The 27,369-nt window shown below is 39.1% G+C and overlaps 1 protein-coding gene across 1 annotated transcript in view; it reads right to left on the bottom strand.

Moving 5' to 3' along the window:
- Positions 1-27,089, bottom strand: part of MOB3B (MOB kinase activator 3B) — a 67,526-nt gene extending 40,437 nt beyond the window's left edge. Inside the window, exons 1-2 of the mRNA XM_026866573.1 lie at positions 26,988-27,089; positions 16,241-16,849 (exon numbers count right to left, since the gene is read on the bottom strand). Coding sequence (XP_026722374.1) covers positions 16,241-16,658 — 418 coding nt within the window. The 5' untranslated portion in view covers positions 16,659-16,849; positions 26,988-27,089. The remainder of the gene's footprint in view (positions 1-16,240; positions 16,850-26,987) is intronic.
- Between the last annotated feature and the right edge of the window lie 280 nt (positions 27,090-27,369).

Here is a 27,369-nt window from a genome sequence, read left to right as displayed (position 1 = left end):
TGACAAGTTCAGAGAACAATTTCTCCCCCAACAGCAAAAGAGGAATGTATGTACATTTCCACTTCAGACCAACAACACAGTCTGGAGACTGGTAACAGATTCAGATATCTGACAGAATATGACTTGGATACTGGATATTCAAAATCTGTTTGGAGATTTTCAAAATCTGTTTGGATATCCAGTATTTCAGATATCTGACAGAATATGACTTGGATACTGGAAGAAGAGTGAAAGTTAGTTATCACTGGAAAAGTTTGTAAATGTCTATTTAGTAGTCTGAGGCCAGAAATTTAGCAGATGAGAGTTGACATTATCACAATATGTAACATGTAGTAAGACTGAAAAGGAGTTGCTCAATTTGAAAAGTCAAACTATTAGAAAAAATAGGGGCTGTGAATTCTCTGAAAGAGCAGTATTTTAATGAGATCTCTAACTCCGTGTATTGCTTCCATAGCTATGATGCTGAAAGGCAGGTACAGTTCATTAGCTGTTGCTATTTCAGGTGAGCTTTTGTAGGTTTGACTTCAGGATAAAGCAAGAGATTAAATAGCTTTCAAAGGTGGCTCTGATTTTTCACAGGATCTCTGCAGCTGCCTGACACAGAACTCAAAGCAGAAATCCAGTTTTGTTCCCTCATCCTACATCCCCCCTAAACTGGGTTTGGTGCACTACAGTGATACTGGTGTACGTCTGAGGATCCCACCTGTTGCAGAAATTTTCCCAGACCTTTAGGACAGCTTTGGCTAAGCGGTGAATACAGACTGCAGCTGCTGAAAAGAACTGAGCTTTTTTCTCTATTTTGGCCTACACCCTCTGAACTACTTCCAATGACAAAAATAATTAGCTCAATGCTCCCAGTTATGCCATATAGAATCAGTCTGCCTTAGAAAGGTTTTATAAAAAGTTCAGATTTTACATTCAGAAATCTCACTGGAAGACAATAACATCTGCCAGAGCATGACTCTGTTCCCTCCGTATTTACAAAACCCAACTTGATGATAAAAAAATGTCAGGGAAAATTGCACTATCGACAAAACAAGATCCTGATACAACAAATGTAACTTTTGTAAATTACCCCTATAAAAGCTCACATAAAAAAAAGCCTACTCAAAAGATCAAGGAGGGTGTCTATGTCACCAGCATTTACTCTGAGAATGGAAAGATCTTAAAATTTTATTTAAAGGGGAACTAAGACATATTTTAAATGGAATGAAAGGAAGTTGTGTGTGTGTGTGTTAGCAGTTGAGCCCGCATAATAGGAGACATGCTAGGATAAGTTTGAGCAGATGACGAGAGATAACAAGAAAATACTTCATTTTAGCTGACGGCTACATTCCACGTTTTTCATTTTTTCATATTGAATATTTACATCATTGCTTCCTTTACTGTAAAGCTTCTCAGCTCGTGCAAGCAGCTGCAGCTTCAAAATGAAATCCTCAGTGTCCTGCAACCCACCTGTCTGCAGGAGGCATGGAGTATGCAAAACTAAAACTACTACAAACCCAGTGACAAATGTTCACATGAGTGAATAACCCTGATTTCTTTGCATCGACTCAGTTGTGTTTATTTCTTTCTCTTTTGCTGCTATTGGTTTCTCAGAAGGCAATTAAATTGCAATACCTTTTTTTTAATATTTTTTTAAAATTTTCTTGACAGCTGTTGATGTGCCTTGGGACAACTACAAATGATTGTGATCTCTGAAGCAAAAATATATACTGTTAGCTAACTGGTAATCAACTAATTCAAGTTACAACACAACCTGAATACTAAAATGAGCACTGATTTTTATTCACAAATTTTGGGGCTGGATGTGATAGTTACTGTGACATAAAGAGTTTTAAAAACATGCCTGTCCAAAGAAAATTTGTAAAGTATTTGAAGGAATTGCAAGTGTAAATGAAAGACAAAACTGGCATAAATTTTCTAATCCCTTACTTTCACTGTAAAGGAGAACAGAAGGATGTATCTTCAGCCCAAACCTTCCAACTGCTCTTCTCTTCACAAGAAAAATTTATAGGCAGAAATTCTCATTGCAGCCCAAACAAGTACAAAACTTAAATGAGCAGAACAGAGAGTCACCATGAAGATAAAACAGTGGGACTGCTATTTGTTAGATCCTCATTCTTGTCAGAATCCCCTGAATCAAAGGATGTTATGACACCTCTGAGACAATCTCTACTATGTGTGTTGCTGGAAGCTAGGAAATAGCACCTTCTGCTTTTTTTACACTCTTCTCCCATATTGGTCTGGATGGACCCTTAGTTTCAACTATATAGCCTTTCTTCTGCAAATCATGTGCTCAAAACCCATGAATCTGGAACCACGTATTCAAAAGACTGCAGTCTTGTAGGTCCTATGTAAAACAAACATCTAGGCAAAACCCTTCTCTGATCTCCAAGTTTAATCCCTCCAGAAACTCCGTCAAGCATTCTCCCGTTGGGATAGAAATGCACGGAATTGAAGTCTTTTTAAAGCCTTTCAGTTTTCTTTTCCTTTACTCCAAATGCATACACAAAGCTAGGGGTTTAGGAACAGCTCAAGAGTATTCCTGAAATCACTGACACTACCTGTTTCTGGATCCACCAATGAACCACTGTGTAAGTAATCCAAGATCACTTCTACTCAGAATTTCCTATTTGAATAGCTACTCATATATTATGCAAAATCTTTGATTACCTGAGGTCTGGTCTCCTATTTGAGAAAAGAAAGAGTAACATTTACCTTGCTTTAAGGGCTCTTCAACAATTAGATCTTACAAAAAAAACCCAACCAAAAACGAGCTCTAAAACTCCAAGTGAAAAGGCAGCCATGGTATGCAACTAATTCTAAAGCACATAAATTCTAAACAGATGTATTGTGTTAATGCCCAAATATTCACTGGCACTTTTCTAAAAGGTCTGATTCATCCAGCATGTGGTTTGGAAGTGGCTTCGTTGCTGAGTACTATAGCTTCAAGCTTTAGGGACTTCTCTATTAGAGGTCTGAGTTCTTTCTGTTAAGGCTGATTAGAGCTGATGTTGTACGAACAACAATTACCATTATTTCACCATGATAATGTTGACAGCATACATTTATTAGTAAACTACAATGTTTCAGCTGAACATCTGCTTCTTAAAAGAAAAGGTACTTCTTTCTATATCCAGATGAGAGTTTTGTCTTTCAAAGACAATCTGTTTACTGACCTCCCTTTCCCCTTCCAACTATTAACAAACTTTGATTACTCCTTTCCTGATCATCTTTGATTCCAGATGTCTCGGCAACCTTCCTATTGCTTCTCATGAGTCAAAGTGCCACTGATGCATATTATGAGAAGCAAATAAAGTTTCCACTGTGTATTTTCAGGCATGTGGAAGGACATAGACATGTGAATCACTGCGAGATGGAAAGATGAAAAAAATCCTCCACATCAGCACTGTCTGTAAAGTCTGTTTCATTCTGTACTGTGTTGCTGAGATGTTCTGAGCATTTGTCAGGTCTTTCCCAATCTCTGACTTTGCTGTCAGTGAGTTCTTCTGCTCAGTCATACAAAACAGTCACACACCAGGTACCATGGCCTGCATTTACCCCCTATTCCAAGGATTCTAAGCATGGCTCAGAATATTTTCCAGTTAAAGCAAAACTTTTGAAAAGAGAGACTCATGAAACACTACAGAGGTCTGTGTTTTAGGAAATTCCTGTATCTATTTGCATGTGGAGGCATCAACTACTGTGGTGAATCATCTCTGGAGAGCATCTTGTGCCAGTCTTCAGGAAAAATGGAACAATTTAGACCTTGGCTTTGTGGTTTTCTCTACTTGAAAACAATTCTTTGAGGTTAAATGTTTAACCACAAGACTTTGGGTCTTGTACAGTGTCAAACACTGAAAATTATTTGATATTTCCACATTCCATATGCTGCACATGTAAGTTTTGTGGCAAATGGCCTACCATAACAAAAGAATTCTTACTGTAAGAGTTGTTCATCCCTGTGACATAGAACTTACGCAGCCTTAGAATGACTGTCAGGCTGCAGAGCCTCTCTCTGGGGACCCAGTCAGTAAACTGAGTTACAGTGTAACAACAGCTGCCTGCATCTCACAGTGTGCTGCTTAGGTACTTGGAAGCTACATTAACCATCAATGGGGAAGAAGGGAAGTTTCTTGCTTCAATTAAGGCAACTTAGGCAGTTCTGTCCACATGGCTGGTAGAAGGTAAGAATGAAGATAACTATCTTACATCACTTCTGTAACTCATCAGATTTCTTTGTAGGACAATTGCTTGTCCTGTCATAGGTACATTGATAAGGCTGGCCTTCACCTTTCATCTTCAAAGGCCAAAATACATATGCAGGATGCACCTTTCGTTTCCTGTTTCACTGCAAGCAGTTCTTGGACTGTGTTGTCTGATGGGTTCCAGACAAAATTGCCCAGCCTGGGGTCGGGTGGGGGAAGACAAACAATTATGCCAGCAGCTAGGTATGTTAAGACCAGAACAAAAGAGAACATCAATTAAATTCCAGCTTCTGTCTTATATCTATGCAATTCCAACAGTCAAATAGTATGTAGATATTTATGGGGTAACAGTGCTTCATAGAGTTACCTTGAGGGCAGACGGGAGACTTGATGGAGTTCTAAGATCTTAAAAACCATCAACATGTAAAGTTGCACATGTCACATGTACAGCCACAGAACAGTTGTTTTAGGAGCAAGCAGGTCATGTAGAAAGACAAGTTTGCATGCAACAGTGGTCTAAAAAACCAGCTTACAATTATAAAGGGAAAAAAACCCTTCACTTACCACCTACAGACATGCCTTGTGTTGGCCATATTTATAGAAGTATTTGCATTGCAGCAGTAGAAGGCCAGCAGCCAGTATTTAACTACTTCTGCTTGGATTTCTCCAGGATATTAACTAAGGTGTATGAAAGCATTTCATCCCTGTGTGGATGAAATAGAAACAGACAGAGGAACAACCTACCAAAACTTTTAATTTTTGTTTTAGTTTTCCTGAAGTCAGGTGGTCCCCCAGCATGTAACAGTTGGCAGTGTCAGTAACAGAGCACACCTACAGTCCATTGCAACATGGAGCATAAGCTGACAAGTATCCATTTCTGTTCCGTTCAAGTGTTTTCAGATACTTTATTTTCTACCACTCAATGTGGATCTATACACACACAAATACACTTCAGAAACTTCTGTGCTGCTTCCTTTTTGAAGTTTCAACTAGCAAGGATATGTAGAAAACATGTTTGGGGAGTATTACAGCATAACTATCTAAAACAAACAAATCTATGCTCAAAATCCATTTTTGACAAGAAAACAATTATTCATTTAAAAATACGTGAGCAAGGTACAGAAACACAAAATGAAGAAACACATTTTACAGTATCACTAACTAGCATTTGTGTACACTCCCAAATCATTTAATGGAGTATTTCTTGCTTTAGCACTGTTGGATGCTAGCTGGAATCAGCAGCACATGCCTGGTTTCACTAGATAAAAAGCAATGAGGCATATCCATGATAGTGAGACAAGGTAAAGTAAGGCTCATTCTTGTTATATAGGTTCTGATCAAAGATCATGCTGACCCTCAGTACACAAGTATCAATAAAAAAAAAGGATGTTTTATACTACCGCTAAGTATGACTACTTATCAGAATAACTGCATTAACTTGAACATGGAAGGATTCTGATAACTGATATTCATACTGATTTGTATCATAGTAGATTCACACCAGTATAATAAAACAACATTTGATCCATTAATTTTAAGGTTACTGAACGTCAGCTGGTAGAATTATGATGTCTAATAAATAATTCATGAGCTGTACAAAGATAATACAATTTAAGGGGCAACTTTAGACCCAATGCCCACCTTACTAATCTCCATTTCTTTCTGTTAGACCAATGCCAGGCTTGCTTCAGCTGAACAGAGACCAAAAACTGTGAATCCTGTGTGGCAATGATATCTTGGTAGTTATGACAAAAGATAGTTGCAAACTCTTCTCCATTAGTGAGCCAATGACTATTTTCAAGAGTATTTCAGCTTTTCCTGAATGTAGAAGATAATCAAGCTTATATGTCTTCCATTTTAATGAGTGGCTGAATGACTCTAACAAAGTCTTGTGGAACAGAAAATATAAGCCTTGACCTCCTCTGCTGAGGACAAAGGAACAGTGAATAAGCAGGAGTTTTGAGTGTACTGTAGAAAAGTTGTTTTAATAAAATGAACCTTGTTATTAATAGTATAAAGACTGGCCTCTGCTTTTTCCTTCTCCTCTACCGCCTAAGCAACATTACATGCAACATTACAGGGTTGCACTAATTTAAGATTTTTAAAAAAAAGGAGACTTGTTGCCCTTTCTACTTTATGCCTATTACCTGTTATGGCACCAGGCCTCTCATCATCCTTAAAAATCAGTATAATAGAAGGAATACACATACCTTCCATACCTTCCCCAACATCACATCAGAGTTGAGATTTCAAGTTGTTTTCTTCAAGGTACTGAATAGCTAAGGCACCAAGTACTGACAATCCCCTGTATGAGGGAATACAGTGGTTCACATAGCACAGAAATGGTGAACCAAACAACCATAAAATTAAAGAGAAGACACTCTGAGACTCTGAAATAAACCCCCTTCAGAAGCACCATCATCACCCCCTACTTTCACTTTTTTGGGATGGCCTTTTCCAATGTAAACACATGCAAGCAAACTTATGAAGCAAAGATAAACTCTAAGATGCAAACATGTAGAAAAGGGCTAGTCATGTCATGTGCAGCACTACCAGTGAGTGTTCAGATGAAGACAGTGGTCAAACTAATCTGGTGCAGAAAGATTAAGTCTAGCAAGAACCATGCTAAACAATAGCTTTTCTCTGGGAATCATTTTTCTTCCCATAATCTCTTGCTGAATTTTGTTTCTCCAAGCATATAAACTTCTCAAGGCAGAGAAATTCTGCATAAGTAGGTACAGAAACGCATTACTACAGTTGTCATTAATGGTAAGAACACAAGTGACTTAATTACAGTTATAAATAATACTGATAAGAAAGCCTGATGGTTTTCTGTGCAACATTATCAGGATGAACACTGCGCATAAAAATGTTTCAGATTATCTGAATATGTCATTCTTTTTTTGTGTTTAAAAAGTAAAGAATCACAGAATCACTTAGGTTGGAAAGGACCCTTAAGATCAAGTCCAACCATTAACCTAACACTGCCCCGTCCACCACTAAACCATGTCCCTAAATGTCACATCTACACGTCTTTTAAACACCTCCAGGGATGGTGACTCAAGCACTTCCCTGGGCTGCCTGTTCCAGTGCTTGACAACCCTTTCAGTTAAGACATTTCTCCTAATATCCTATCTAAAGCTCCCCTGACATGAGGTAATCTCTTCTCATCCTATCTCTTGTTACCTGCGAAAAGAGACCAACATCCACCTCAGTATAACCTCTTTTACAGTAGTTGCAGAGGGCGATGAGGTCTCCCCTCAGCCTTCTTTTCTCCAGACTAAACAACCCCAGCTTTCTCAGCTGCTCCTCACAGGACTTGCACTCTAGACCCTTCATCAGATTCATTGCTCTACTTTGGATTCACTCCAGCACCTCAATGTCTTTCTTGCAGTGAGGGCCCAAAACTGAACAAAGTATTCAAACTGTGGCCTCATCAGTGCCTAGTACAAAGGGACTATCACTTCCCTAGTCCTGCTGGCCATGCTGTTTTGATACAAAGGCTCACATATGGCTTTTATCAACAGAAGGGGTTTTTAAACCCCATATTTTTTAAGAACATATTTGACTTTCCTCCAAAAAATATCTATAAAAGACATGAGGACCTTATTTAAAAGAAATTAATGTGTTTCCCATGTTAAGGTTTCTAATTTTGCTCTATTTACAAACCCTACATGAATCTAGAAGTCCAAAATTCTATTTGAAAGAAGTTGGTCAAACTTCAAAGCAGTATTGGTGAATATACCTCTGGCTGAAGCAAAGACCTTGTTCTTGCTTCAGGCTTTTTCAAAAGTTCCCTTAGAACCACACTACTGCAGCACTCCAGCCACTCCACAGTGAAGTTAAAGGGAGACTGTACTTTAAACAGGACTAAATTATTTTATTTTCATATACCTATGACTACAGTTTACTCTGATAATTGTTACTATATGTCTGGAGCAGCTGAAGACCTCAGTGACATATGCCTCTTCCCTTGGCTAGATTCTGCATAAAACATGCCCCAAAAGTATGAGCATTGTCCTCAAAAGATTGACCTTAAGGATTAAAATACTTTACGGGAGTAGGGACTACCATAAATTTTCTACAGTATTTTTGAGTTTAAATAACAACTCAAATTTGGCAAAATAAACATAGACAAAAAGTAGCCACCAAGACAGCTGATACTCATGAATCTTATTTAGTTTGGGCTCCAAAAAATAAACCATAAAGACATCACGATCTGTAAATGTTACCTCACACATATTCTGTTTTGCAGCATATCAGACTAAGTCTTTTTTATAAGGTTTCAGATGAGGAGCTATTCTCTTTGTTCAACAGGGAAATGAATACACACAACACTCAGTTCACACAAACCCAAGGCAAAGCATGTTCAAGGTATGAAATTTCCCACAATCTTGAGCTGGGCACAAGCTCAACCCCAGTATGCCATAGACAACACACTGTAGGCATCAACCATGCTGTGAAGGTAGCTAAAGAGAAGAGGTCTCAAGTTCAGCTAGGGCAGAAGCTGTGGTTGTGGATTTGCAGATCCTTTGAAGAGACTCTGAGAGACTAATTTAAGTAATTTCCCACAGTATGTGCAATCACAATGTGCTGGAGAGCTAAATTCCTCGAGAACAAGGGACCTGGCAGCTACAGGACAGACCACTACAGCTCCTAAGTGGGACTGACCACTTCTTGCAGGTGTTCTATAGTTCTTTCTTCCTCTCAAAGAGTATCAGAGTGAGCAGAGATCCTGAAACCTTTCAGCCTTCACGGAGCCAGCTAATGCATCCCTCTTCCTGTGAGCTTTCCCTCCACCATTCATGCTACCACCTAAGTTTTTATTCTTTTTTTTTTTACATTTCTGTGGCATGGAGAATGGAAGAAGAGATCTGCTAAGACCTGCTTTTCTACATTGTTAGTAAAAGTGCTTTTTAGCCCTTAATGATTGTAATAATACAGTAAACCTGGTATATGAGGCGTCTTCTAATATGCATTCTCTATGTAAGGCAACATTCCTTCATAGCAGCAGTGCTAAATCCTTCTCACGGAAAAGCAGAGAATATGCTAAAGAATTTGCACTTACTTTCTATTATTATCAGAACTAGACTGAAAAATGGATTAATTTGTATGTTTGAGCTGGAAACAGACCTAGAAGTTCCTCAAATAGAATATCTAACATCAGATCAAGAGGGTACACTGGGGAAGACAGCTGGGGAGAATAGCTTTGAGAGCAGTCACTTGTCAGTCAACAGTGACTGCGCACCTAAAGACTGTCTAGATTATGCCTTAGTCTCTATTCTTGTGTAAGCAGAATTCCTAGACTAATCAAGGCATTTTAGATACCAGATAAAAATAGGGAATCAAATTGCTCCAAAGTATTATCAGCCAGCAATAAAGTAATGCAATGCTAAGAAGGCCAGATAGATAGCTATCTGGTAAACTGTGTCACCCACCATATAGATGGGGTCAACACAATTTTTATCAATCTTTGATGGTACTCTTGAAGTGTACTAGGTTTGTGGGTTGATTCGCCTGCTAGTTTACACAGAAGCATCTGCTAGATTCTGAATCACAAGAACAGGGAAAAGGGCACAGGACGAGAAAGCTCTGACGTATAATCTAGTTGTAAAATATCTAACTGGTATTTTTCAGGCACATATATTTCAAGACATCAAACTTTCTAAGAGTGTTAGAAAGTTAAAAGAGTGTTCTAAGTGTGCTTCTGCTCTTAGTTTGCTGTAACACACATATATGCACAGAATTCAGAGTTTAATGACTAGAGGAAAGCTACAATCATATAATAGCCTAAGTCTTACAGAATTTTGTTTATTTCATTGGCACAACAGAATAACTCAAAGCTCTTGGCAAGCATATCCATGGGTAAGGGACCAAGGAAGGGCAGCAATAGTGAAAAGAAGACAAGCTTTACAAAACAAAATTCTTCTTTGACCCAAAGCCAGCACTGGTGTTACAGGTGTAAAGCTCAAGCAGAAAGGACTGTCTGGAATTTACATGAGCCTTCAGCTGCTAGCTGTCCTGGTTCAGCTAGGATAAGGTTAGGTTTCCCCAGCAGAGAGAGAGGGGGAAGGGATCTCCAGCCAGGTTAGTCATACCATGCAGGTGTCAGGTCCAGGGGCGGAACCTTTTCACCTTCCCTCTTTGGTGGGTTCGGTGGCGGGAACCTTTTTTCCATAAACCACCTAGCGGTATTTCTCTGTATATCGTTTGTCTTGTTCACTGTTATTGCTGTTTATTGTTGTTACCATTGATACTGTTGTTGTTCAGATTGTTCTATCACTCTGTTGTATTGAATTTCTTATTTCAGCCCGGGGTCTGTGCTTAACTTCCAGCCCGACCGGCGTGGGTGGGGGAGGGGCAACGGCAACGTGCTCTCCGGTCCCGGCAGGGCTTCAACCTGCACAGTAGCCTACAGCTATATGCATCCACCACTGGCTGACCGAATGACCAGTTAACAGGCAACAATCTAACCCCTCCCTTCAGTTCCTGGCAGATCTCTGTCTTAAAATGAAATTAAAAAACCAAAAAACATCTGTAGAGGTTGTACATTTTTTATTGGAGGACAGGTGTGCATGAAGCAATGGTGGTTCCTAGATGGTGCAACTGCAGTGGCTTCAAAGAATGAAGAAAAAGTATATGCAGCAAATGCCACCAAACATTACTCTGCCCACACTATGGGCACCTCCTAATATTTTGGAAGAGCAGTAAGACAGGGGCAGTTGTAAGACAAAGTCAGTGAAGTCAAACACTCTCCCCACATTTCTACAGGCTGTATTGTGAAGAGGCCTTTGCTCAGTAAAAGTAGCCAAGGAGTCTCTATTCACATTAATCAGACAGCTCCTCCTCTGTCCCTGCAGAAAAGTGCCCCAAGTGGTAACTATTATTACTTGCTAGAGAATCAGAAACATTCTACTACAATATTAGTAAGAAACAATTGTAAAAGTTTAGTTCTTGATTTAGCGGTCATTTTGAATTACATCCTTGAGAGCCCTCCAGAGTCTTGGTCTGCTTTTGTTGATGCACTGTGGTGACATATTGGGCTCCTCCTGGAGTACTGGAAGTAGCGCCACACACATCCTCTGTGCGAAGTCTGACGCTGCCAACTACCAAAATTCACTAGTCAAGCATGACCAAGCAGTGTATTTCTAAAGACACATTAATTTTTCAGCTGAAGTCCTAGGTTTTAAACACTTTCATTTTGATCAGCCATAACCAGGCTATTTGATTACAGTAACTTAATAACCTTTTAAATCCTCTTCTGCAAAAACTCTCATAGCTTAAAAGTGATTTTGTACTTCCATTAAATGCCAAATTGCAGCATCTTAAACTGCTTAACTGGTTTCTAATCAATTTAGCTCTTGTTCCTGAAGCAGCCTGTCAATGCTGAAATTAGAATTAAGAATTACAGGATAATTGAGGCTGGCACAGATTTTGGGACGTCTGCATCCCAGCTTTCTGCTTTATATAGCCATCATATCAGATGAGGTTGCCCAGGGCTTTATCCAGCCTGGTCTTGAAAACCCAAAAGGATGGAGACAGCACAACCTCTCTGGGTCCCTCTCAACTGCTTTACTGTCCTCACTAGGAAAAGTTTTTCATTATGTCAAGTCAGAAAAGAAGTTCATGTTCTTGTTTATATCAGCAGGACTTTCTGTCTTCTGTCTTCTCATTTCAAACTATGGACCTGATGATGAAATCATGTGGTGACATTCTGTGGCCTGTGTTATGTTGGAGGTCAGATTAGAATAAATGAAAAAATCCCCTGTGGCCTTAAATATCTGAATATCTTTCCCAGTGACTCTTAAAACAGAAAAAAACATTCCATCCACTGAAAATCCAAATAAACCAGAATTACTCTCAATTTAACACTGCAGTGAGGAAGAGAAAAAAAAAATAGGGCAACTGAATTTGTCTGGGAATCAGGGCCTGAAGAGAGCAAAGCTGTAGAGAGCTGCTTGCTTTCTTAGCTCCCTTTTTTTGACACTGCCCAAACACATATGGTAAAACCTGACAACTGCAGTTCACCAAAACCTGCAGCTGTCTCGAGGATCTACTGCTTCCTGCTCCAAATTATTTCTTCAGCCTGTTTACCAAAAAAAGCACAGTGATAAAAAAAAGAAGGGGTGGAGGGTGTGTGAAAATGAACTTTTGAGGCTATGGAGTATTTAAGTTGTCCATATAAGCCTGGAATATATATCCCTTGAAAGTGTTTAAATAGTGAGACTACTAGGTACCTGGAAGAGCAACTAGTATTTACTGAACAAAGAGAGTTTACTCTAAAGCTAAACAAAACTCCAGCATGCTGCAAAAATTCATGCTGGGGACTAATATGGATAGCTTCACCAGAGTGGCCTGAGCAGGCATAAAGAGTGAAGTCTCCCCCATTCTCTTCCTGCATTCCCATTCAGTGAGGGCTGAGACAGGTCAGGGTGTATCTGTGGTTACATACAGAACTTGTTTCCAGAGCTGTCAGTCTCTTATATGCCTTAAATCCATTTAAAATGTATAAAGGAAATTCAGAATAATGGAAATAAGAACAAGGACATAATAATGTCTAAAATCCTCTAGAGGCTGTAAGGCTATTTTACAAAGGCAGTCCTTAAAGCTTTGCTATACAAAGAAGTGGTCCTAATACTCAGCACCTGTTTTTGTCATGTGTACACAATTCTTGACAGCTCCTCTGTTCCCACACCAGCTCCCTTTTCCCCTGTCAGCCAGTTTAGTATTAGTAGGCTGGAGGAAGAGTCTCTTTACCAGCAAATGAATAGACCAGAATGACTAGAGCAAGCAGAGAGGAAATAGCACAGACCACAGGAAGTATAGAGACTGGTAAATGGCCAGAGATCACCATGCCAATGTAAACACTGACAGGGTTAACTATAATATCCATAACAATTTATAACTCAACTGCATTTGTGGATTTTTTTAAACCACAGAGGAACAACAATAACAATGCACGAAGTCCACCAAGCCTGGCTATTCCTATCATGAAATTATTTTCCTTCAAAGTAGCTCCTCAATGAAAGCTGTGCTTAAATCAGAGTTCTTGAAATTCCTTTTTAGATAGTTTGCAAGAGATATGTCAAATGAAAAAGTTTAAAAGGATTAAGTTGAGAAAAATGTGTTCAGGTTTCTGTGGACAGCTCCTATGAATCCCCCTCTGGATCTCTTTAACAAACTCATTTGCTAATGGAAAGGTCAGCCCAAATCCCATCCACTGGACATACACTTTTTTCAGAACAACTCTCTGCAGACCATATGCTACAAAGATTCGAAGCAATAGATTAATCTCTTTAAATTACAGCCACTCAGTGCTTTAGAACTGTTGTACTATTAGTAAGGACATATCTAAGCCTGTTCTGTTTTCATATCTTGGTATACAATCTTTAAAAATCTATTTCAACTGGTTTGAAGAATGAACAATCGTCATGTACACCATCATCAATTTCTCTGAATGAAAACAAACGTTTGTATCAATACTAAGCCTGTGGTGCATCTAACTAAAGGCTGCTGCAGAACAGGTAGGAACAAACAGTACCCAACACTGTAACAAAGCTTCTCTCTCTGAGTGATTGTGAAAAGCAAACCATGTAACAATATACATGCCAAGCCACTGCATTTCATTCAACAGATTTACAAGCAGTACTCAGACAGGCTGGCAGGTAGTTATCATCTCCATTTTACAGATGGGAGATTGATGTGCAAATAAATCGGAAAGATTCCCTTGAAAGAAAAGTAACTTACCTAGGAACAGACCCAAACTTCTTTGACTGTTCTGGGTGCCTAAGTAGGGACTTGCTGAGAGAACAGGTACCTAGAATGTCAGATTCAATGCAGTGTGCACCTGTTTCTGAATTCTAAGATCTAAGGCATCCTAAGCAATTTTACCAACAGTTTCATACCACAAATCGGTGAATCAAGAAGACAAGAAGTGTGTGGCTGGCCACTATGGTATCTGCAACAAAGGGTCAAGAGGAGGGGAGAATGGAATACAGATGCAAGTGCTGCCCTATGGAATAATGCTCCAAATGGTATCTATAAAATCTCTTTATGGGACTGTCCAGTCATGTCTGTCTGTAATGCAAGCCTGGTGCAGTCTACCACTCCATGAAAGCTCAAGCAGACTTCTCTCCCTCCTTTATCTCACAGTGAGATAAAGATTTTTCACAGATGTCAAGCATTCCTGTTCTGACTTGTATAAGGATCCAGACCCATTCTAGGGACCACAGGTCTTTCCCCTTCCTCAATTTCTTCAGATTTAATTCAATCTATGACAGCAGGAGCTGCTGGGAGGAGAATAATAGTAGACTGAGGGTATTTACTGATTTCATTCTTAGGCTTACAATAGGTAAGCCTTCAGGATAAAAGTTTCTTCAGTTGTATCTTACTACAAACATTAGGTGGGAGTATCTAGAGCTGAAAGCTTGTTTTACAGATTATTTGTTGGTTCAGTAAGGCCCATCAGCATGCCAGTGTGCTTATTACCTGTTACCTGCTCCCCATGCTTGCAGACAGACCACATTTTCTGCATATGCAAACTACAATGGCAGAGTAATATTGGAATACTCCATGATGGAAACTTGGTATAATAAAAGCCTGTAGAAATATTAATGAAAGCAAAATCACATACTTCACTGCACCTTCAACCTACCTTCAATTCCAAAAATCATTCACCCTGAAGAAACATAAACCAAGAAATGCTTGAGAAATCAAACCTGGTTTTCACTACACAAAGTAAGTGGTACTGCTTCCTTTGAAATCCTCCCTCTTCTTGCTGTGCTGGTGAAGTTCAGAGTAAAAGCAATACTCTCTCCCAGCTCAAGAAAATTAACTCTACCCCAGCCAAAAACAGAACATATAGTTATTGACTTCTTTATACCAATTAGCCTAGAAAACAAAAGTGATAGGAACTGGGAAACAAACCACAAGTTTGTCCAGAGAAATAGCTGTCAAGGCCAAGAATAAGGTATTTCAAAGGTCAGGAAATACTGGTTGACACATACTCTTGGTGTACTGTCTACCAGTTAGCTGCAGGCCTTTAGCTGCATATAAACTGCAAAACATTCAGATGAACTAATTTTAACACAAGAGCATTCTTCTTGTTTGTTACTCATCTGGACCAAGTACTTAAATGTAACACCTCACACTTCTTACAGCAAGCTTCCAGGTTTCCCACTTGTAAGAAATTAATCGGGACTCATTAACTAAACTGCTAAAAATTACATAAGTACACTGACATCTCTAAGGTATAACATCCCGTCTTTTATTATCTGCAGCCACAGGTCATAAAGTTAGGATGTCTACCTACACAATGCACTCTTCTGCCAAGTCCTCCTCATCTGGAGGGAACTATTCCAACAAAGATACTTCCACCTACTTGCTACAGTCTTCAGGAGAACTAACTATAGTATTATAAAAGGAAAATTGCGCTGCCCTTAACAGCTTTCTTACATGGGCTGTCTGATTAAACCGTAACAAAGCTTTTGAGTTATATATACTCTTAGAAAGAGTAATTTGGAGAATAATTCACTTCCCAATTTGTCAGTTTTGGATAGGAAGTCAAGAGAGGGTGGGAGAGCAAAGTTGGCTGCATTCCTGTCCACTGCCTTGTACTGCATATAGCTGTACACATTTAGAAGAGAGGATACGACTCTAATTAGGCTTTGCTTTCCATCAATTCTGTATCTGCTTAAGTGGCCAGGCAAAATGCAAAGTAATCGAAACTTGATTAGCTTTTAAAAAGCGAATAATGCAATGATGACCACCCTTTGTGATTAACCTGAGAGGCTTACCAGGAACAAATGGTAGAATTAAAACATTTTAGGCTAACAAATCCCACCATATCTAGCAGCCACAGATAACACTTCATACATTTCACACTATTCCTGCAAGACACCCTCCTCCTCCCCACCGGCATTTAAAGGCTTGAATTTCACAATCTCGAAAAATGAGGGTGGGAATAAAACATGCTTAATATGCAGAATGAAGGGACAGTTTATACTTTAGGACTTCTTCCTCACACTTACCTACACTTGTAGGAAATATATTCTCATTGTTGATTTGCACCTCGATCCAGTCCATGAGAAGATTCATATACTGGGGTGCTGGCAATGCGGTAGGCTTCTTGTACTTCATGTCATCCTGCCACCGGTACTCATATTTAGGGCCTCCAGACATCACTGGGCAGGTCCTCTCTGTGCAGAACTCACAGATAGTTCCATAAATGAGATTGATCCTATTGAAGAAGTCAACAACATGGACAGCCACCCAGTCATTTTGGTCTTCTCCACTGGGCAACTGCACAGCTGCTTTCAAGTCTACACCTGAGTTCAGAGAGGCTTGTGCTCGTTTGTGAAGTTCAAACCTCTGGGTTCCAGGTTCAAACTTGCGTTTTGGGCGGAAAGTCTTATCTTTATTAAAGACTTGCTTGAGTGCTATGGACATGTCTGCTAATCTTCTGCTCTGAAGCGGCTGGCAGAAAAGAACAGCTGAGATTTAATGCAGGTATCTGAAAACAGTTGTTCCCTATCACAGGTCCTCCAGGTCCTGCTCTTTTTCTCAGAGAGGCTTTTATCAACTTCAGAGCAGTCTACTAGCTCCTCCTCTTGAAAGCCTTCCCAAAAGGCTTCATGTGCCTAAGGATATGAAAACAATATACATTAGTGGTAAACTCAAACTGGGCCCTGTCTGTTACTGTTTTACCATAATTTTCTAGTAATTATGAGCTGAAAATCAAATACATAACAAGATAGCCTTAAAAACCATCCAACCCCTAACCTGCTGAACATTTGAAGGAAAAAAAGCAAGTGTCATTTTTTAAGGTATTAAGGAAATAACTTCTCTGTCCTTTTTAAATATTTACCCAGATAGAGGCTCTTAACATAAAATGGAAATTCAATACATCTTGTATAATCTTCCTGTCTTTAGATCATTTTTAAACCAACCTTTTAATTTTGCTGTATTTTTACAGTGGCTGCATACCATATGTAATGTGTGTATAAATTTAGTAGACAGAACACTACGTGATAATTTATGTCTTATCTAACTGCTCCTGAAGTGACCAGTGGTGCCCCTAGGCATTCACTATAGCTTCAGTGCTCTTTTCTGCAGGCAAAAAAATCCCCAAGCAAGATTTCTCCATATTTGTTCTCTATTTTGAACCTAGTTAGAGTGAAACCAACAGTATCACACAGAAGCAATCCCTGTTTTGCACAGAACTATACAGAGATTGTTATTTTTCTTGACCAACTTTCAGGAGATCAGTAGTGGTCTTAATTTTCTATTGGACTGTGTAGAATGATTAGAAAGCAACAGTGAAGCTGCCACTTTCTTTATAGCTCTACTCATCTTCTCTACAGGGGAATGCTTGGCATTGTTCTTACAAAAGGAAGAGTATAGACATAAGAGTTGTTCCGTCAAGTCTTAACCTGCTCCGGCAACAAAGAACGGTTGATAGCCAGTCTGACTGAAAAAAAAAAAAACAACTGCATGAGAGTTTTGTTTATTCTTATATATATGTGGAAGAGCATTATAATCAGTAAATGGAGGCAATTAGTAGGTGATAGGGTAGATAGGGGCTATCTCAATCAGACTTGTTTTAGTGCTGAAGGTTTTATGATTAAAGACAGAGAGCAAACTGTGCATGATTTAAATTAAATAACACAATATGTTTTAAATTTGCACAGCACTACAAAAATCCTAACCTATCAAGTGGCTTATGAATTCTCATCATGGTCGACTGTTCCCCATAATAGAAATCTTGTCCATGAAAATTTTACTAGGCTGTGTAGGGAAAGTACTGAATTCTTGCAAAGACAGTTGCCCAAAGCTTTGCTGAGAGACAGAAAGGAAGAGAAAAAGGTGCGTATTTTTTTCTGAAGCACTACAAGAAAACAAAGCATACCTAAGCAAAGAGGTATCTGGTGCCATAAAAAAATCCTCTCCCAAATAGTTGAAAGATTAGCATCCAGCCAATTTGCCACCAAGCAGCAGGTAAACAAAACCAGCAGAGAACTGCTTGTTTTCCTTTCTGCTGATGGCATGATGGAGGGATACTCCATTCATGAGTTTATAAACATTCTTTCTGGGCCAGCAAAATGTGTGAAGTTCAGAGATGAACTCCAAGGAGACTGTTGTCATATCTGACACACCCCTTGGAGTAATGTTCAAACACAGAGATCCTGAAACCTGACAAAGGTCAGGGAAAGAAGACTTTAAACAAAACTAGCCTTGGAACAATTTAGTTAAGTGTCATTGGCAGGAAATGAAGGCACTTTAAAGAGACAGCTTTGCCCTACAGCTTTGTTGTTTGTTACTAAGACCCATAACCCCCAGCTTTCAAATGCTCTATGGCAGTCATCTGTTTATGTAAAAGCATTTCAAAGAATAGGTGAGTACTGCTGCACAGACCAAGCTTGTGACTAACACACTTTGAGATGGCATGGAGCCAATGTCCCATTTTTCAATAAGGATGTTAGATCCACAGTTTTATAGTTAACTACCTTTTTTCCCACTTTAATATACCTGGTGCTCTTATGTAGCTACTTTGACTCCCTTCCCCACCTGTAAATATTCACCAGAACATTCAAGGAGTTTTTATTTAAAACAAGCTGGGCACCAAATAAAACTCCTTTTCAGAAGACTCATTTTGAAGCACAGTACTTACTGGTGTTAAACTTTTTTCCAACACCACATTTTATAAGCTGTTTTCTACTGAGTACGCAAACATAATTAACCATATCAAATACATACTCTTTCCCACTCCTCTCCATACATTCAGTAAGTCTACCTAAAACTAATTCATATAGAATAAAAGCAACCAAAACATTCAGCAAACAACTTATTCTCGGAAGTCTTCTGTGTACCAGGGTTACATGTTGAAATTGCCTGTGGAAGCACACATACATCATGGTCAAATTCAACCCAAAGACTAATCCAAAAGATTACTCTACTACACATTGAGATGAAACTGTTCTTTAACCCATCAAAACAGAATCAGAACAAGAATTTCCTCTACCTGTCTGAAGAATCCTCTATTCAGTATCTTGCAATAAAACCTGATGCTTTTCCTCTTTCATCTTTCTATCACTTTACACAGAACAAAACCACATACTATCTTTGCAAAGCTGGACTGCAGAATTCAAATTCACTGTTTAATTTTTCTTAGAGACTTAGCTCTGCTAGATGATTTTTTTTTTTTCTCTTAAAAGGTGACCAAAGACTCTGCAAATCCAGGGTATGGATAAACTTACTTTCTCATGCATTTCCACATGCAAGAATACAAACCAGAGAAGTGTATGACCTGGATTTCACAGAAATACTGTGTCGAATCAGCCCTCCAAAATATTTTTTCTTGCATGCTGCTTCCTGAGTGTATTTGCTATCTAATTAACCCTTGTCTTCATGCAAATGCTAACAAAAAAGAAACTAGAATTCTGAGATTCGCCCCCTCACTGCTGAAACCGACTGCTTTCCTGCAGGTTACACAGCTGCCCTTACTCCCACCACTCAAGCAACCAGCTCAGTTAGGCTTTTCTAACAGTTACAAATAGCACCACCATTATTTCCCTGAATAAAGCAGCTTTCACTTTACTCACAAGAGGCAAAAGAACAGGCTCACCCGATTTTCATCAGAGATTAAACATATACACTTTAGGTTTGGATTCTTCAAAGGCTGAAGCTAATGGGAATACTCTAGCTCAAGTCTGTGGGCTCTAAAAGCATCTTTACTGCTTAGGCAATAAAGCATCACTAGTTAATGGTAGGATAGCCACTCACCTGCTTTGGACTGAATCACTAAGCCACTGCAGGAACTCATTCACCATTAGAATTCCAACATGTTGCTGCACTGTGTTTGAATCAACAACCAGTGATGAGAGGTTTGTCATTCCACCCCAGATCACATACTGTCAATTAAAACTCTGTAGTGTTGAACTTAGAAAGCAAAGCTATTGCTTCAAAACCATATAGCATTAGCAAAAGGAAAATTTACCAGGTAACAACAAATGGTGAGCAAAACCTGATTTTTAAAGCACTGAGAATGTAACTTGGCTTGCTGACCACCACATTCACTTCCATGGAAATTTTCACTCCATGATAATGAGAAACATTCCCAGTTTCATCAGCACAACTGGTCTTGGGAGAGTTAATTCAGAGATGAAACACTATGAACAGTGTTGCAGTATTGGTTAGATAGAATTATAACTCCTTGAAATCTGTGGTACAGTGGCACCCACCCTCCTCCATATAAAATTAAATTTTACTATTGCTAACAGGTATTTTGCAGTCTCCTCTTGTATCACAGTAATGCCAGCAGCACCGCTCCTGACTTATACTTGTGCCAAAGCTGATAGAATCTGGCTTCTGATCCTTTATGACTATGTATGTCCTAACAATACAATGGAGCATAAAGAATGATGGTGCAGCTCATGGTGTTTGGATTCTGAATGCTTTTCTAAACTTAGTGCTTAATATATGTCTGTCCTGGTGTGGGCAGCTCAGGCAGATAACTTCTTCCAACACTACATCTTCTTTCTTTTCAGGGCAATGTATTTCTGAAGATGTGTGACAGTCACCAACAGCTTTTTCTGAAGGACTGTTTCATGGCATTAATAATCCAGTTGGTTGAATTCACTTGCTGGCAGAGCCATGACTGAGAATGGTTAACTGCAGATTTGGAGATGACCTCAGAACAGAGAACCAGACTCTCACAAGTTTCATCCATGGCATCAGCACCACAGTAATCAATGATGTCCCCAGCTTTATGTAGAAACATGCATATACAGAGAGACTCAGTCTAAGTATCAGGTATATCAAGTCAACATAGGAAATAATAAACCAGTCCTACCCATGCAGATACCACTAAAAAAACCACCCACAACAAATCACATGCTGTGATCACCATCATGTCTGAGTCACTGCTGAGTTAAAAACATACTGTATCATTTCGTCATATACTTTCTATTAAATCACAGGTAATAAGACTGCTAAATGACATACTGCTTATAACCACACATCTTTCATCACAGCACTCTACTGAGCATTAAGCAAACTCCAGAGGGCTGCTGGAAAAGAAGCTGGTATAATTTCCTTTTTATTAATCAAGAAAGTAAGGAGACATGACTTCTCCAGCATCAAACCTACAGTAAGCTGTCTATCCAGCAATACATGTTTGATAAACAACTCAGTATCAGCTGATTTTCACATTTTTCTTTCCAAAACATTAGTCTCCATTTTGAACACTTGCATAGTCTGATCCAAAGCCAGCTGAAGCCTGCAGGAAAGCACACATTTGATCCAAATCTCGTTAAGGACCAACCTTTTGTGGACTTTTCATGTTTGGCTTTGTACTTTGCTATCCATACAAGGGGCCATTTCACTATGGCTATATCAGATAACTGGGGCAGCAAACACATTATTTGGAGGCACATACATATAACCACGCTCCTTTCTGACTGAGCAAACGTACGCTGTTTCTATTTCCAGGCTCTTGTTTGAGAGCCAGTATTGTATTATACAATGAACAGTTTCTCTGTTTAACACACTGAAGTACAAAGAATTATCCAACAAGGAAAGGCCTGTCCTGAAATCTGAAAACACCTTTCCTATTTACAAAGTAAAAATCATCAAAGTGAGCAGGAACAATAATATTACATATATCTTATTTACATACTCAAATTTATGCAGTTCAGCTAAGTTTTATCTGAAACCACGAGGAAAAAAGAAGTTCTACAATTATTTGTATTCATAGTGAAAATTTCATGATATGGGAAGATATTCTTCATGGGCAAAAAACCCCTCCCGATACTAACTTATTATGTACACAAGGAGTTTAATATTTGCCTTATGGTTGTGCCAGAGTTGAAAGGGAAAGGGAAAAGGATCATACCAAGAGAATATGTCTCTTAAAAGCAGCATATACAAACACAGGAACCAGGTTCCAAGGGTCAGTGTATCTTTTCCTACATTCCATCCTATCCTCCACAATCTTACAAGTTCCATAAGGTCCCAGAATTAAGGGTGTCTGATTACTACTGTAAGACTTAGAAGAAGTATCCACAATGTCTTAGTTTGCCACATGCTGCCTTGGATGGCTTCTCCACGGCTTCTACAGTGAAAGTTTTCAGGTAGAACCATCACTATTGAGGACAAAAATGTCGTGTTGCAGCCTTTGTCCATGGTTTCTGCGTTATTTATGTGAATCCTAGAACATGTCACTTAATACACAAAATAACAATAGTAAATGGTAGGATCCAGTGTAAGGAAGCCTGCTGATGCTTCAGGACAAGAATTTGCTTCTGTTTACCGTAGAAGTCCCAGGGACTTTAGGAAAAAGGAAAAAAAAAAAGATAATTTGACTTAATGTCTTTCCCAAGAAAGGATTCCTGGGGTTTCTCTAAGTTCTTCCTTTTCCTCTAAAGCTACTAGAATTACCTTACACTAATCCATATGTGATAACCACAGTACCAACATTGCAGCCTCAAGGTAGGTACCCAGGTGAAATGCACTAACTGGAAAGAAGCCTTCCCACAGCGAGAAACTAGCAACATCCATTCATTTGACATGCAATAACTAGCCTTTGTTCTGTCTGTGCATGGGGAAAAAAAAGAAGCAAGTCATTTCATTAAACTAATAAAAGCCACAGTTGTGTGAGATCACAGAAAATAGCATAAATAGTATTTTCATAATCAAAATATCAAGGCTCAAAGCAGTAAATATAAATGACCTTCGATTCTTTTCTTGTTTAGACTAATAATCACCCCACCCCATTTCTAATGTAAAAGATTGGAAAGGGCCAGCAAAATACAATGGGTAACTGTCTATAAAACTGGGTGCTTTAAAAATGAATGTAGTTATGTAACATGTGACAATAACTAAACTGAATCATCTTCTGCCTGAAAATCTGTAAGGTATGCAAATATTACAGCAACATTTGACAAAGGGAATAAATTGATGATTCTGCCAAAATACAGACATTTTTGAAGGGATAAAATTGAAAAATAATAAATGGCTAAAGAACAGGATTGGTCCCTCTGATGTGACTGAGTAGCAATGGCTTGGGCAGGCATCTGTGGAGAAGTTTGCAGTCCTTTTTAGACAAATGCCATTAATCATATTATCATACTTGTCTTGAGCATATTTCAGAGGTGATTTTAGGTAGAACTGTTGCATTTTAGTATCCCAATGCTTTATTAACAACCATTTAATTCCATTTCTTTCAACAAATCTCCCTTCTACAGAGACTACAAAAAGAAGTCCCCCTTTCCTTTTAGGAAAATTGTACAAAACAACTAAAAGTGGACTTAAACAACAACCATTTCTAGGATGAAGTACATGAGCTGTCTGACAGCAGGAGAATGAGATAAGACTGCTTGAATTTTAGGTGGTAAGTGCTGTTTATTAACCCAAATGAATCATGTTTTTCACCACGATGATAGATCTGTTTTAACAGAGGACTCAACTCTTAACTAGTATCACTCTAGTGCCTTTTACAGGTATTAAATGTAATTACACATCATCTGAAGTTTTGGAAAGGTACACAGATCACTCTGAAGATACTAAGAATACCCCGGCACTTACTTCTTCACTACAATTTATATTTTAACAGCATTTATATTTTAACAATCCAGTCAGGAACAGGACCTTCCTGCAGCATACAGTTTAAGGTCAACTGAAGTAGGCCTCTCTCAGAACTACACTAAAGAAACTGCAAAAAATGCATGGTTCAGATTACACCAAAACTCAGCCTCTGTTCCTCTATCGTACCGGAACTTAAGGTCTTGACCCTCTACAGACCGATAGTCATGTAGGGGTATGTATGGCTGCAATTTTTTTCTGAGAAGTCTGTCCTGACTCATCTTCTCCCGTCTCATGTTCCAGCCTTCTTGCCCTCTCCCCTATGATACTTGGTCTAGTTGGTTATATACTCCCTTGCAGGGACCTCTATGAGAGTAAGAATAAACTGCAATAACAAACCAATTTTTCATCCCAATCAATTTATTTGATCCCCTGCCTGGCCACACAGCACAGAGAAAATGACAGCATAAGGAAAAGTCTGTGTGGAAGGCAGAGAATGAGACAGACAGATAGAATAGGAAACCTGTGGGAATGCTTTTTCAGCCATGGCAACTTTAGTGAATTGCAGTGTTTACCATGACCGTTTCAGACCTCCCAGATTTTTACAGAACATGGGGAACTCACTCCAGCTCAAGCAATTACCAAGGCTGAAGTCTGACAGAGTGACAGATCACAGTGAAGCATGCAATTCTGATAGTCCCTTAGAATGCGGTTTTTTTATTACACACCCAGGCTTTTCCAGATCTCTTCCTGGCTCACAGGCTTTTATTAGTCTGAGCTCTGGCTATAACATGCACAAAACTAAACCGCATTCACTCTAAGAACACAAACAGTCTCTGCTTTCAGTTATCAAGCCCTTGCGACTGGCTATGTCCTATCTCCACTAACAAGGCAAAGCCTCTAGGAGTGCACAGGCCTTGTTTCCACAGCTCTTGTAAAACACAGCATCATTGCTCTTGTAAACAGTTACCATACAGGTGGATTGGATGGTTCGGCTAGCTTGCTGCAGCAGGAGTAGCAATAGAACAGCTCACTGTCAAAACCTTGCTGTTTCTGAGGGTGGAGTGCTCACCACAACAGTACATGCTACACTTTTGTAGCATGCTTATTGCATCATTTGCTCCAACAGAGAACTGTTAGCTTTAATTTCTTTAAAAACAATATACAGAAGACAGGTGAAAGGATTAAGAAAATTTGAACAGTCTTGAAGAAGAAGACAAGATACAGATTAAATTACATGGTCATTCTCCATGATAATACACATGCCTCCTCCAGCTTGTTTCATTTCTGACTCCACCGTTTCTAAAGATTAAATTTTGACTATGCTGCAGTCAGTGGGAGTTCTGATACTGACTTCAACAGAGCTAAAATCTCACTTTTATACTCTGAGCACTCTCCTTTGACAAGACAGTAAGAACTCCTTATTAAACTATGGTTGATCTTCACAAATCTCTTTGTTCTGTTTAGTTTAATTCACTCCTACATCTACATTCTGGCTTTTAAAAGCACTGGCACAACTGAGTAGACAGTGAGAGAGTTAAAATATGATTTGCTGATCACTCCTACACTCTGGGAACATCCACACAATTCCCATACAAAAGCCTAAAACTGAATCTGCTTAAGTCTGTTGAAAAAATACCAGTCAAGTCATATGAGTGATAGGGAACAGCAGAACATTCACACAGAAAAGTATGGTATCAGACCTCCTGTCAGGGCCTTACTTTTCTCCTTTGTGAACAGATCAACCAGAGGGCAGGTCTTTCTGTACAAGGCAATACAGTGGCTTATCTGCTAGAAACCAGCAGTTTATCTCCTAGAACTTCAGGCACCCTGCTCTGCATGCAGAAGCCAAACTCAAGTTTTACTTTTGGTCTAAATCTTAGCTTTAGGAAACCATGTATGTGTTCTGCTTTAAGAAAAAAGTCTAAATCATATGTTTCATCTCAGCAACATTTCAGTTAAAGCCATTCACTCTCTTGTCCAGGGAAAGCATGCAAAGAAACAGAGATACAAATGAAGAGTCATGTTATACGCACTATGCTGGCAGAGACAAATAACTAACACTCCACGGACAAAACAGGAATTCCTGCAAGCATATATGCTGAGAATGAGATGTAAAAAGGTCAGCTGACATCCATTCTGATCCCTTAGCCTTAATATGACTTCTCCCACCAAAGCTCAAGTTAATGTGGGGAGGGCAGACAGGGGAGAGGCAGGTTGGTGACACAGTGCCTCAACAACAGCCTTAAGAATCTCAGGATTTCAGAGATGTTTTCCAAAGCAAAGATGTGCAAGGAAAATATGACATCAACTGGTGTACTGCACCCTTTCTAACAAACATAATTCTCAACATGGGCATGGTGATTTTCAGTTACAAAAAATTAACTCCTTGTTGCTGAGAGACAAAATTTGCCTAAAAATCATGTGTGAGTCAGTAACTGAGGTCAAGCCTGACGTATGCAGCCCCTCAAATTGACTGCCAATAACTCAAAACTGAGTGGTATTGCTATGGGCACTAAACGTCCAGAAGGAAGACAGTGAAGTCAGTATTAGTAATGGGGAAATAGGATTTATTTGTCTTTATAAAGCAGGGCTGATCAAGACAAAGCAAAATGCATAGTTCTCTACAAATGTAGAAATATGTAAAAAACTCACAGCCATTTAATTTCTAATCTTTCAGTTATTTATATCACAAATCTAAAACTTTGTCCTGAAATGGAAGTCCAGCAGCTGTAGGACTCAATCCACTGACTTTAAACCACAGCTCTGCATGATTATCAGAAAAGCTAAGTGTACAAAACCACAGAAGAAAACTTTGCTTCCCATGGTTTGGATCAAAGTGCTCAATATGCAACTTGGCAAGTCATACTGTGCTTCAAAAGCATGGAGTCACAAGGCATAGCCTTTGCAGTTGGTGTTGGGGTCATAAGTATCTACTTGTGTGATCTGTGCTTTCAAAATTCAGAAAAATAAATAATCCACCCTGTTTTTATATATTGGTCTTAACTTGCAGGACTAAACTGACTTGATGGCTGAAGAGATTTTTCTCCAATTCTGATTCTGATCATCACCTTGCAACTTTATCATGTTCAATCTTACCATTTGGTCAAAATGACCTACTATTATGCACAGAGGCAGAAACAGAGAATCTGCTAAATATATGCACCTCCCCCATAAACCAGGCTAGAAACAGAATACCTAGGGCGAGGTAATCATCCACACTCCAGAGTTCTAGATGAGCAGTCTTTTAGGACTCACTTGGAGCAAAAAACCTGTTTTCTTTGCCATCTGTGATACCTGAAATATAATGAAAGCAATGAATTGAAGTCAGAGACATGATATATCAAACACTTGATACTGGAAAGAACACTGAGGATAGTAACTACCTCCTACGAGGACAGCCAGCCTCCTCTCCAATGCATGACACAACCATTGCTGTAACAAGGATTGTTCCCCTGTGATGTGTATAGGACAGAAAAAAATGTGCTCTCCTCTAATGAAGTTTAGCAGATAGTAAATGGCCAGGACCGTATTTACTGGATAGCTCTGCACAGACCATAATACACCAGCACTAGGGGAG

Source organism: Athene cunicularia, assembly GCF_003259725.1.
Source record: "Athene cunicularia isolate RWA chromosome Z unlocalized genomic scaffold, athCun1 chrZ_part3, whole genome shotgun sequence".
NCBI classification, from domain to species: Eukaryota; Metazoa; Chordata; class Aves; order Strigiformes; family Strigidae; genus Athene; species Athene cunicularia.
This window is presented reverse-complemented; position numbering and strand designations above follow the sequence as displayed.